The sequence below is a fragment of the Ruditapes philippinarum genome, unplaced genomic scaffold (genome assembly GCF_026571515.1).
Source record: "Ruditapes philippinarum isolate M1 unplaced genomic scaffold, ASM2657151v2 ctg959_1_1_1_1, whole genome shotgun sequence".
In the NCBI taxonomy this organism is placed as follows: Eukaryota; Metazoa; Mollusca; class Bivalvia; order Venerida; family Veneridae; genus Ruditapes; species Ruditapes philippinarum.
The window spans coordinates 177,327-191,897 of NW_026858792.1; the positions used below are offsets into that span (position 1 = coordinate 177,327).

A 14,571-nucleotide genomic window follows, 5' to 3' on the forward strand; every position below is an offset into this window, starting at 1 on the left:
AGTACATGTAAGTGTTTACTTTTACGATATCGGATAATAATCCAGATAACCCTGTTTTTCGACTTTCCCATGTACCGTAAAGACCAAATTATCTTCTTAGGACAGTACAAATGTACTTAGTTTAAAACATTCGTATGTAAACATGCAAATATTACCTAAGTTAGATAATCTTTAACCTACATATTTGTTTCTTTACTTACTTGATCGATGTATAAAGTGGTTGTAAACGTAGCATATAAGTATCGACATTTTGAAACGTTAACATATAAAGCGTTTGTAATATGGATTCTATTGGACTAAAATTAGTTCTTCTTACCGGACTTGTAACAACAATAAGTTCAGGTTAGTATATTGTCTTATTTAGCATTGTACAAGAATACTTATAGTAAAACTGAAATAGATGATGAAAGATAATGTAAATTAAATGTGTATCTTTTGGACTAAAAATAGCGGGTTTTTTTCGAATTTATAAAATCAATTATTTCTGATAAGTTGATTTATCTACTGTACACGAAACATATAAAGGTTTTTAGATATAATAACTACTTATAACTTCTTGTGGATCATTCTCCCCAAAAAATGTTGAGCTTAATCAGAAACACTTTGTTATTTCACTGTGACATTATATTTTTTTAAACTGTTTCATATATACAAGAAGTGTTCAAATATGAATGCATCAAAGCACGAAATATTTAATTTTTCATGTGATTTAAAGATCTATTTTGTTCCCTCAAAATGCGCAACTAAACAGATATATAAATTATTCGGATCCAATCTCTAAAGGGATTTGCATGGTCTTTTTAAGTATTTTATGAAGACAGTGGGATATTGCAAAACTTTTCGCTGAACACATTTTATACCTTGGAGCTATTTTGTAGGCTTGGGAACAAAAATAAGTCAGAATGGCTCAAAGTCAGATGAATGCAAAGAATTTAAGAGAACAAAGACATTTTGCTACTTTCGAAAGTCTTGCAATATAGACGCCTTGTTCGTTGACGCATTGTCATACAGAAAACTTTGAGTCAAAATGTTTGGGGTGTTTCAATGTCTGTGTTGTAACATGTCGCATTTGACAAATTGCCATTAGGAACAGCAAGCTATACAGCGCGCCGCTGACTTGTTAAGAAATGGCATATATAAATTCTATTCTATACCTATAAACCTTTTTGCATTAAATGGTATTTTGCAAGAATTAGCAGCATGAATCTTGTTTGCCAGTTTTTGGCAAATTAAACCCGTAATTTTACGCACTTTAAAAAAAAAAAAACTATCTAAAATTGTTACATCATTTAATAGGTGTAAAAGTTAATTTGTTTCGTTTTTTTTTTTTTTTTTTTTCTAGTTTTTTTTTTGTAAAAATATATTTAAAGTTTGCATTGGCCATGACTATCATTATCTAATAGAAATTGATATAATTGATAATACGAATTAGGACAAACGTCAACCATGCAATAAAACAAACAATTAGCGCCATCATACCCTAATCACCACCACATAATCATCAACACCGCCCCAATCTACATTCTTTCAATCATCATTATCTACACTATCCCTATAATAATAATGATAATAATAGTGACGCCTATCATAATCACCACCATCCTAATTATTATCATAATTTTCCAACACTATTCCAAACTTCATTTCAATCACATTTATTATCGTCAGCATAATCTTTCACTTGAAATAATCATCCTTCTCCTCTCCACTTCATTATCATCATCAACATCATTACTTTTTGATCATTATCATCATCATCATCATCATCATCAAAACCACCACCACCTCAATAATCTTCATCATTATAATCGTCACCACACCAATAATTATCATTATTATCATCGACATCGTCATCGTCACCGTCATCGTTTTAATATTCAACAAAGACATCAATGACGGAAATTATCATCATAATCATCATTCACTTATACACAGACGCTTCTTTTAATAAAAGCAAGTTGTAAACTTATTGTGGATGACACGTTAGACATGGTGAATTAAGAAATATAAAGCGAGATTTTATAAAGTCACTTACAAGGTTTAGTACCGTACTCAATTGAGTTGGATGAGTACACGGCTTTCAAAACTATACTGGATGAGCTTGTAGCTTTGCAGTTGTGCGCAAGTGCAATATAATAAGTATTGTTAACGCTCCCTGGATTTTGCATCACCATTTTTTGACATTTTGAAAGAATGTTGTTTCTTTAAAAATCAAAAATGATTTGAAACGGACTTTTGATTCTCAAGAAATGAAAACAAAGCTAACTGGGGTTCGATATGGAATTGAAATGAACCTTTTGGACCCTGGAAATGAAAACGAGGCTATACGGGGTGTGATATAGTATTGATATGGACTTTTTGAACTGCAGAATTACCCGTGCATTTCCTGAAGTATGCATGTTGTATCGGTAATCAGGGTTAATGCTATGGTATATAAATTGATAAAGTACTACTGTAACAGCGCTGTGTCTTCTTTTCTCAGTTTCCTACAAGTATGTACGTCAAACACTAGAACAACAATAATAAATAAATAATGACGTCACAGACGTCAACATATCACGAAGCGCCATTTACGTACAAATAAATTTACGGGAATAAAATGTAAATCTACGACATCTGCTGAATCTGTTGTCAAAATTTTAAACTACATGTAATCTAAAATAATGTAAAAATGAAATGAGCGAAATCTAATTTATTATAATCAGTGAGAGTGTTAATGATTTATTCAGGTATGTTTTATTGATCAATAATAATCGCCAATTCATAAAAATCGGCGTTTGTGTATTCTAGGGTCAATTAAATACACGTGCGAAAATGTGAGATCACATATCAGTTAAATCCGTCATTATAACCGGTTCAAGATAATAAAAAAATAATAAAAAAAGTAATGCACAAGTATGTCGAAATGATATAAAATGGAAATTCTATTGTACGATGTTACGCTTACCTAAGTACATGTGTCACTTTCGAGGATTACTTGTCAACCTCTGTTTCTGAGATGTTAAAGACCATTTCATTTGTTTGTTGTTTTTTTAATACAATAATTTACGTTAGGTTAAGAGGTCACTTAAATTAATCTAAGTAAGAATGCGCGCTGTGAATCTCTAGCCGACAGCTTCTAATGCCTGAAGAATAAACAACGAAACTCAAACCCTTTTAGGCTTTTCTAGGAAAAGTTCTATTTCTTGTCAATAGCCGAGGAATTCAAGAGAAACACTATTTGTTAAAATATTGTTTACTGTTACATTTATTAAACCAAGAATGTCGATAATATACTCAAGTGAACGTCCTTGATCTTTTGAAATAACGAACCGTTGTTCCAATTAGGTGTGCCTGGTATAGAATCGTCCAGAATAACTTTTTACCTTCGGAAACATGTTCCATCAGTGAAAACAAATTGTCAGTGAATGTTTGCTTGCAATGTTCTTATTATTCAGAAACAACATCGTGTCTGTGTGTGACATTACCATATTTTGTACAAACTTTTTACACTGTGCGTCGTTTTTATTTCGAGGTGAAAATCCTTCTAAATAGTTTTTGACAAAAAGAATATATAAATAAAAATATGTGCGTCATTTTATTATGTTTTGGCTCAGAATTTGGAACAAACAAAGGTGCAATTAAGTATGGTGGGTGGTTTGGGCCATTAAAAAAAATTATTATATTTGAGCCGCGTCATGACAAAACCACCATAATGGGTTTGCAACCAGCATGGATCCAGACCAGCCTGCGCATCCACGCAGTCTGATCAGGATCCATGCTGTTCGCTATCAGTTTTTCTACTTGTAATAGGGTTTGTAAGCGGATGAGCAGGCTGGTCTGGATCCATGCTGGTCGCAAACCCATTATGTTGGTTTTGTCATGACGCGGCTCATTTATTTATATGTCAAATGAAATATTTTAAGATATTTGATATTATTAAGTTAACGTATTTAATTTTGTAGCTACCCTTCAGCAGATTTATATCAAAGACAGCAAGGTACCTTTGAAAGGAGGTGATATACAGATTATATGTGAGGTATCTCAGTTTACCAATGAGGTTGTTAGGGTCTATAAGACAGATTACTTGCCTCAAGACATTACCACTGCTACATCATTAACAAGTTGTATTCCATCACAGTGTATAGGGGGAACTACACCAAGACATACATTCAGTCCTAGCAGCAGTGGTATTACTATTACAGTGACCAATCTTAATAGAGCAGAAGACCAGAAATATTGGACATGTGCCATTGATACCCAGAAAAAGTGCATGCAACTTACTGTATATAGTATGTATCATTTCAAAAGTTTGAACTGGTGAAAAAAAAATTCTTTAAAAAAAATTAATGAATAAAATAACACATTATTTAAAAAAGTTCAATGTACTTCTTTAAAAGAAGCATATTTCTGTCACTATTGTTGTTTAAACATTTCCTATCGTATATGTGCCAAGTGTGTTATATAAAATAGTTAACAATAGTTAAAAATAAGTACTATTAGTAAAATAATTCTTTTTTGTACGCTTAAATCAGATGTTTCTTAAGGATGTTTAAACACATGTATTTCTAACATATTTTTTTTTCTGTCACGAATCTTTAGCATATTAATTTTTCTTGCATAGCAGACTGGCGTTTCCGTTAGTTTTACCCATGCCGGAAATTTCATCTGGCATGGGGGGTTCCAGATGAGTCGCGTGCTGTACAATGGCACGCTTAGGATGACGTCATTTTACCGTTATGAATGAAGTTGCAATTTCATACGCTGTTGTAAGAAAGTAGTTACGGTTGTCATGATATAAATTTCCATTGAAAATAAAGATAAAGAATTTAAAATATAATGGAATATGGTAGAATATGCAAGAAAAAATATCTGACATATGTTTGCGGTTCGGATCGGAATATCCGTCCCTCGGTCACCCGCCCATGGGCGGGTCACCTCGGGACGGATATTCCGATCCGAACCGCAACATATGACAGATATTATTAATATGTTATAAGCCCTTTTTCAGTATATTTGTGGATTTAAATAAAATATTTTTTATGCAAGGATTTAATGATTTTTATCGTCTTTCAAGATGCCTCTTATTTATTTCATTCCAGCAATAACTCCCTCAATACAGTACAATAATCCACCAAGCCAGAATCAAGACTTAGTTCAAACTTCAGTGACATTTAGCTGTAGTACAGGATGTGCATATCCGGCACCAAACTTTGTATGGTATTATAATAAGGTAATTTTGATAACTTACGATCTGAAAAATCAAAATCAAATAGAAATACATTTGTTTGTACATGTATATGCATTTCATTTGTAGCTATCTGTTTTATTAAAGGTTTTGTCAATTATGCTATTGTGCTTTTGTTGCATTATAGACTGGTGGATCACGTCAAACATGGTCAACAACAGCACCTGTGACAGATAGAACTGATGGTTGTACTGACTCTGAGAAAATATATACATCAACATTAACTCTACCAAGATACATGCAGTTTATTGACAAAACAGATACCACTGTGAGGTTTCAGTGTGGTGCTATATCAGAAAATGGTGCAAAATATCAACAATTTACGCAAACATCTGTAGATGTTCGATTTGCAGGTACACACATATCTTTATTCAGTTTCTCATTTTTCATTTTGATTCATTTAATGTATATAAAACTACCTTGAAAGGTTTTGATCTACATATGAAACACATAAAGAAGTCATATTAACGTAGAACTTTTTCAGCACTGAGGATTTTTACCTGTTTCAAGTAGAGTCGAGCAAATCACTCATAATCATGTTTTGTGTTTTTTCTTGTTATATGTACATACAGATTATATCCCCTTTTACATGGATGAACATTTCACTAAAGTCAGTTTTCACACAATCATAATATCAGGTTTAGTATTTAGTATTTAGGGTATTGCATTAAGAATTCCTAGAATTAAAGGGTTTCGTTAAACGTCTTTTTCCTACAATGGTTGCTCCGTTTGGAATAAACTACCAAAAATATAAAGAATTAGAAACTTTTGCAACAGCTCAATTTTCCGTACAAAAACATCTTTTAACCACAGTGGCGTCATTATGTTGTGATATCATTTTTGTTATTTAGATTGCAAGTATCAGTTTTACATTTGTCACCTTGTCTTCTTATAAATTGAAATTGTAATACAAAGTTATTGTGCCTTGCTTGATCATATCATTATACAGTCTGGATCACAACTGAAGCAAATTATATCAAACCCACTTTTTTGTCATCCTGAGCATATAAATATATGTCATGGAAAATATTTCATTTTAACAATTACTTGGAGTATTTTGGTATATTTTATGAAAAATTGTTCGAAGATAATTATTTTACTTATTTTAGTTTGTCTTCTTATGGTTTTATTTAAAAGTTTAAGTTAAAGTTTTAATTATGTTTTTTCTTATAATTGTTGTTTTCACTTATGATAATATTCATGTGCGGTGCATAATAGGATTATATAATTATACATGTTCACCGTGCGTAAAAGGGTAGACGTAATCACTGTTAAGTTTGATTTTGCATGTTGCCTAATCTAAAAATCTTGAAGTGATTCATTTCACATTGACTTTATCTGTAAACTGGCGTAGTTCTTTATGATGACATTGTTATAAGCATGCTGTTTTTTATGCTATTCTCTTTAGTTTATGGTCGCCGAACTCTAACTATTCTTTGTCATAACTCCACCTAACCGTATTTCCTTTAAAATAACCGGTTATTAACAACCTTCTGCAAATGGCCAACTACTTATCTCACATAATTTCTGAGCCAGCGGTGAGAGCTAAATGACCATTAGTTTCAAAAACGGAGACCAATTATCACGCAATAATTTTTCCTGAGGATTGAGCCAACGACCACAAAGTCGATGCTCAATAATGAGACTCAAAATGCAAGAGAAGCAAACTCTTTTTATGCAGTACTTAAAGAAGAACAAGAAAAGCATTGATGCAAAGCATCAAAGGCGACACCATTTGATCAAGTTTTGCACCTAAATACTTAACAAAGATGTGTACTTTATAGAAGTACCATAACATGTGACCTGGAGGTTTAACTAAGGCCCTCTTTAAGTTGAAACTTAAACCAAAAAGAATAGAATCTGTCTTGCCAAGATGTAAAGACAATTTATAGTCAATTAACCAATCTTATAAGACTCATGCCATACGAGAGGATGTCTTCAGATTTATTTTAACAGATAGGCAACATGGATACCTGAGTCATCAGCATATAATTAAAGGTTATTGCAAAGGGTTGCAGACATGTCAATGACATATATTAGACATAAAGGAGGACCTAAAATGAACCTCAGGGGGACACCATAGGTACTCGGTGCAGTAGTAGAATAAGTACCAGCCACATCAACCCGCTGCTGTCTATCAGAGATCCGACTTGAACCATGTAAGAATGTCATTACCCATGGCAGATGCTTGAAGTTTCATGAAGAAGAAGAACTTCTTCATGTGCAGTATAGTGTGATCAACTGTTTCATATGCCATTTGTAGATCTCAAAGTATCATGCAATACTGCCTTAGTCTTAATCAAAATAACAATTAATATATTGTATAATTATTTTTACTAAAAGGGCTTAGACAGTTATTGGTTGTGCCATTATTTATAACAGGTCAATTTGAAAGTGAACATAACTGTAGTAATAAATGTACAATATCTTTTTTGTACAGATAAAAAACTAACCTTTTTTCTATGGAAGGCTGATTTGTATTTTGCATAAGGGGCACCGGGCGAAAACTTGAAAATGCAACAAATGAACCACTTTGTGATAGATTGTGTTTTCATTAGGCGGCACGTTACTTTTTGTACTTTGTTGGTTTTCGAGTGGCACAAATCACCCACTTAATAATTAATGCACAAATTTATTCAAGGGCAAGTAACAATCTTCTCTATGAAAAGTCTGCTGTCGGATTGACTTTGGAAACCTGGAGGTTGAGACCAGTGTTCCTCCATTACAAATAGATAAAACAGAAGCTGTCATTTTCAAACAATAAACATGTTATGTAATAAAATAACTATTGAGAATATGATTTGTATGCCCCCACAACGTTTGGAGCATATAGCGTTGGAATTGTCTGTCCGTCCGTACGTCTGTCCGTACGTCCCGAAATCTTGTGAACGCAACTCCGCTTAAACCGGACGGCATATTTTGCTTAAACCTCCAGGGATGAACAACCTTAGTGAGTAGATGGTAGTTAAGGAAGGATTTTTTTCGCTGCGATCAAATTTAATAGAATTATGGCCTTTTGTTGATTTTTTCACTATATACTATGTAGAAATTTTGTGAACGAAACTCCTCTTAAACCGGATGGCAGATTTTGCTTAAACTTCCAGGGATGAACAACCTTAATGTGTAGATGGTAGTAAAGGAAGGAATTTTACTTGCGACAAAATCTATCAGAATTATGGCCCTTTGTTAATTTTTTCACTATAAACCATATATAAATTTTGCGAACGCAACTCCTCTTAAACCGGATGGCAGATGTTGCTTAAACTTCCAGGGACGAAAACCTTGTAGTGTAGAAGGAAGTAAAGGAAGGAATTTTTTTCTGCGACCAAATTTGTCAGAATTATGGCCCTTTGTTGATTTTTTCACTATATACCATATATATAATGTCAGTGAGGGCATCCGTGTCCTTTGCACACAGTTTTAGTTTGAGACTTTATCAATTATATTGCTTGATCCAAGTTTAAGGACATTTTCAATCAATACATGTATTATAATTTATAACTTAAAATGAAAGTATCATCCCTTTAATAATACTGTCATAACTGTAACACTTTAAATAGAGAAATATTTTAAGTCTTATCATATCAATATACTAAGATATACATGTATGCACATTTATAATTCCCAGTTTCTATTAAATAAATATGAAATCCTAACATTAACATTAACATTGGTACTAATGGATGGAATTCAAAATCTAGTAGAAAGAAATCTATAATGTATAAACTCTATTATAGATACTATTATTAGCCAGCTAACACTGGGTATAAACATCTATAACCTGTAGACTATTCGAAACATGTATTACATTTATAAATTGATATGCAAGTCAAGTCTCCCTCATCATAACTGGAAGTCTTTAAATACAGAAATATTTCAAATCACATTATATCCATTACCAAGATACACATATATGCACATTACATTAATTATTCCCAGTTTCCATTAAAAATAAGTATTACATCCTATTAACATTGGTACTTGGATGGAATTCATAATCTTGTAGAAAGAAAACTATTATGTATAGTTATACAATTTTTAAAAAATCAAATAGTCTATATCATATAATAAAGATTGAGTTTTGTGAGTCCATAGCCTAAAATAAAAAGCATTCCATAAGAGACGACGCCGCTCACCGGCGTCGCAAATAATAGGAAATTAATTACTTATAATAAAGGAAGTAATAAAGTAATTTTCAAGACATTATTCAGCTTGATAATTTAAAAAATATGATTAAACATAGTTTTGTGATGAGTTGATATCTACCAAAATATGTGAATCATGAAATATTGCGTACGTTCCCTTATCAAGACGTTTTCATTAACACGTTCCTCGGAATATGTTTTTTAATATACATTAATCGATGATGGATTAACTGCTTATCGTTAAAACATGGCGCAAACTTGCAATGACGCCCTGACACATTTCAAAGTATATTTTCCAATAAATACGCAATGAATTTTAAACAAATATTCAACTTTATACAATGTGAAAATTGATTAAAAGGAAAGAAATTTAATCGTATGAAGTTCTTCTCAAAGTACGTAAAATGTACAACAAGAACTAGAATAAGATATTAAAGACAATGTATATGTGTCTTAAAATATTTAATTTAAAGAAACCTAACATGTACATAAATTTAAATGAAAAATGTAAGTGTAATTTTATACCGTTGACTTAGAAGTAAATATTTGACTCTCTCGGCGGGTTATGGAGTTACAAGACAACAGTATAAGATTAATTATGTTATCATTATCTTACTTAGTTGCATATATCTATAAACTTCAGAAAATATGTTTATTTTTCTTTTGAGCCTGGGTTACCCCGTTTATTCATTCCGTAATAGGTATAAGAGGGTCGGGGTCATCCCCCTCATACCTTACATTAATTATACATGTATATCACATTGTAAAATTGAGAAACTAAATATCATAAAAATACCTTAGTTTCTATCATATATCTATAGAGGTATACAAATATTTTTCAACATGTATGCTAGTTATTTATTTAAACGAGAACAAAAGAAAACATCACGTCAGTGTAATTTATTCAAGAAACAATCGTACAATTCACCATCTTTTAGCTTCAGTGTGTCAAATAGGTATTTTTTGTAAAGAGTCCAAACTAATTTAGAGCTATTTTTAAAGCCATTATATGTGGTTGTCATATTGTTTTCTCTTAAACAAATTTTTCAATTCTAAAAACGATATATCATATTCGAAATCCTTATCTTCAGAACCACAAATAAAAGATTTACAGTTGAAAATATAGTCAAAATAATGTACTTAACTTTGCAAATAATTAAATAGAGGCTGAACTTTATGACATTCCCAAAATAAATGTTTAAGTGTTGTTTTTCTTGACAGTTACAGAAAGTACACATTTTATTATCAATAATTTACATTTTGAACAGCGGTGAATTTTTTGCTAAAGTTCTGTGAATTATTCTAGTCTGAAACCACTAAATATATGAATTTTTGGTACATTTAAATACATAACTATATATTTATGAAGAATATGTTCCATTTTTAGCTCACCTGTCACTTTGTGACAGGGTGAGCTTTTGTGATCGCTTTTCGTCCGGCGTCCGTCCGTCGTCCGTCCGTCGTCCATACGTCCATCGTCCGTAAACTTTTACTTTAAATGACATCTCCTCATAAACCACTAAGCCAATTTCATCCAAACTTCACAGGAATGTTCCTTTGGTGGTCACCTTTGAAAATTGTTCAAAGAATTTTATTCCATGCATAACTCTGGTTGCCATGGCAACCAAAAGAAAAACCTTTAAATATCTTCTTCTAAAAAACCCAAAGAGCTAGAGCTTAGAAATTTGGCATGAAACATCTTCTAGTAAGTGTCTACCAAGTTTGTTCAAATAAAAGCCCTGGGGTCAATATTGGCCCCGCCCCAGGGGGTCATTGGTTTTTCCTTAATGCATATAGTAAAAACTTAAAAATCTTCTTTTAAAGAACCCAAAGAGCTAGAGCTAAGATATTTTGCATGAAACATGTTCTAATGGATGTCTACCAAGTTTGTTCAAATAAAAGCCCATTTATTGTTGACGTAAATCAAACATTGTACATATATCTCGTTGACTGTCCTTTTACTTTGCCTCTCAGAGTATTCGCATTTATAATTGCCCTTGTCCGTCTAGCTGTTTGCCCGTCCGTCCAAAAATGTTGTGTCACCTGTGTCTGAAGAACTGAAGCTAGAGTAAAATAGCTTCACAGGAATGTTGATCAGCGTTTGGTGTTGTGCACCCAGCGTTTCAAATGTGGATTTATTTGGAATTGTTAGAGTAATGGCCCTTTACTTGAATTTGCAAATTTCAAATTGTGTCGCCTTTATCTCTATAACGGCTGGAGCTAGAGTAAAAAAACTTAACATGAATGTTGATCAGCATGTTTAGCTTAGCACTTGAGAGTGTAGATTTATTTAGAATTGTTATAGTCCTTGAATTATATCTTCTTTTTTTTTCAAGTAATTGTGCCGTATTTAACTCAAACAGTCCTGGAGCTTGTCGAAATGCTTTACAGGAATGTTGATAAGCAAATACATCTCGGAAATACATCAGATTTTTATCAACCATTCCGTATTTTTATTTTTACATTCGCTCTTTAATTGCAAGTTATATTTTCTGAAATCATTATTTTATCGTATAATTACTTTTTTAAAACACTTGCGTCTTTGATTAACTTTTATCTTTTTTGGTTCATTATGTTTTTGTATCCTCTCTGTTAGCTCATGCCTGTACAACTGAACTATTGAAGTATTTGTCATTGGGTTTGTCATTTTTATAACAAAATGAAAGAGATACACGGAATCATTTTCAGCCCTTGAGAAATGTAGTTTCTAGGCACATACCTGTAATTAGTCGCATTGGATGAGTGTGTGCATCTGTGTCCTATAGATACATTTATAGTTTGTCTTATTTTTGATGGGTCATTTTGATCATGGTAACCAGTACTAATATAAATTATTACACTTGAAATTATACTGAATATGTCTTATTTGAATACAAAAAGAAGAAAACTATGCATTGGAAGTCACGTTCTCTTTTAAAGGAGAAGCAAAGTTGGCCTTTTTTAAAAACGACACTATATATTCATATTGTGACAACCTATAGAGTGAAGAGTTTTAAACATGACATTTCAACTTTTATTCATATTTAAAAAGAGACTGTGTAGCAATTATTGATATTTTCTGATATAAAATTTCAGCATAGTCTATCTTTAATTATCGCATGGTTCTTTTTTACAGCACCAGTTACTACAATACATGTTCTTTTTAAAGATAATGTTTTTGTAGCTACTTATCTATTAACAAAAGCAGTGCACTCGATAATTCTTAGTGCTCGGTAGGAAAAACAAGAGTCGTGATAATGAGGAATTTTCTGAGATCAAAAAGGGCCATAGTTCTTTCAAAATCCATATTAGCGTAACGGGCCTTGGATATAGCACATTATGTTCCCAAATACGCTTCAATGTTTCGTTTTAGTAGTTTTGGAGATACCAACTGGCACCAAAATACTTAACCAAAGTGAGACGTCGACTCCGACCAATAACAAGAGATTTAGCTAATCATAAAACTACACAGGCGATATTTTAACTGCCTCAAACAGGACGCCAATTATAAGAAATGTACTGTCATTCCTCCGCACCACCACTGAAAAAATAGATAAAAATATCAACGGTCGTTGTGTTAAGAATATTAATAAGAAAATCTGACTACTTACGCTGGAGTTCCACAACATTTATCCTTATAAGATTGACGCAATACTTGTTGATCGACATAATTAATTTTAGTAAATACGACTCTCGTTTGAAGACATCTATTTAAACATTGTTTGTTAATGAATGAAAGTCAATTTTGTCCGATTTTAATATAGTTATCATTAAACGTATTTATTAATATATCTAGTCTTTACACTTAATCGTCGTAAGTCGGATACTTTACTCGTATTTTCTGTTAAGGTGTCTTTTTAGAGCTAAAACAAGCAATTTATCAACGGCTTCGCCGCTGACAATTTGTTGTTTATCCTCGCAAGCTGTCTTACGTCTTTACAAAGACACTTTCGCAGAAAAACTCTTACTGCATCCATTACGCAATTGAAGAAATTGCGAAAATTCGAGAAGGAATGAACTCGCCATCAAAGCAACTCTCTTGCCCAAAACAGATTTAAAGCATCAACTTTTGTGTTTACAGTTATAAAGTATGCATGGGTGAAAAACAAATGCAGTTTCCACGAGGTCATTTAACATATTTTTATAATTGATATTTTTGTGAGCAGCGATCCGATATTATACTAGATCATACAGGCAGCTGCTACAACTATTTTGAAGAATAGTCAAATAGAGTGCTCTAAAAAATTAAAAAGAAAGTACAAATGTTATGGCAATCGGCTGAATATTCAAAAATCATAATTTAAACAAGAGCCATGTCAACATGGCCATCCCCCGCCGAATGTGTTTGCTTATTGGAAGAATGTATATGTAGTAGGGCGGAATAATTCCATTTTAAGAGGTCTTTTGGTAATGAAAACTGATGGCTATAGTGATTACAGATTTGAAACCTATGTGAATACTGATGGCTGAAAATAACAAAGGGCAATTACTGAAAAATAATGCAGGGTAGGTTATCATTCTTGTGTGCTGCATCCCTCCTCAGTAAAATCTATCCACCTATGAAGTTTTAAGTTGATACCTCAAATACTTTTTGAGAAAAAAAATTGAATTGAAAAATTAAGTATGAAAAAGAACAAAGGGCAATAACTCAAAAAATATAAAAGTTAGAGTTATCATTCTTGTGCAGTACACACCTCCTGAGTGAGATCTATGCACCTATGAAGTTTCATTTTGATATCTCAAAGGCTTTTTGAGTTATGCACTGGACAAAAATTAATTTTGAAAAATAACAAAATCAAATAACTCAAAAATAATGCAGGGTAGAGTTATCATTCTTAAGCACTGCACTCCTACTCAATGAGGTCCGTCCACCTTTGAAGTTTCAAGTTGATACCTCAAATACTTTTTGAGATAAGCTCTGGACAAAATAGCATGAAAAAGGGCAATAACTCAAAAATTGCATAGGGAAGAGTTATCATTCTTGCGCACAACATTCCTCCTCAATAAGATCTATCCACCTATGACATTTCATGTTGATATCTCAAACACTTTTTGAGTTATGCTCCACTCAGGTGAAAAATTAGGTATGAAAAATAACGAAGGGCAATTACTAAAAAATTATGAAAGGTAGAGTTATCATTCTTGTGCACTGCACACCTCCTGAGTGAGATCTATGCACCTATGAAGTTTCATGTTAATATCTCATAGGCTTTTGGAGTT

The 14,571-nt window shown here is 32.4% G+C and overlaps 1 protein-coding gene across 3 annotated transcripts in view; it reads left to right on the plus strand.

Moving 5' to 3' along the window:
* The first annotated feature begins 216 nt into the window (after positions 1 to 216).
* Positions 217 to 14,571, plus strand: part of LOC132754295 (uncharacterized) — a 30,599-nt gene continuing 16,244 nt past the window's right edge. For all 3 annotated transcript variants that reach the window (XM_060744908.1, XM_060744910.1, XM_060744909.1), the window contains exons 1-4: positions 217 to 342; positions 3,945 to 4,271; positions 5,082 to 5,212; positions 5,355 to 5,580. In XM_060744908.1, the coding sequence (XP_060600891.1) occupies positions 282 to 342; positions 3,945 to 4,271; positions 5,082 to 5,212; positions 5,355 to 5,580 (745 nt within the window). In that variant the 5' untranslated portion in view covers positions 217 to 281. The remainder of the gene's footprint in view (positions 343 to 3,944; positions 4,272 to 5,081; positions 5,213 to 5,354; positions 5,581 to 14,571) is intronic.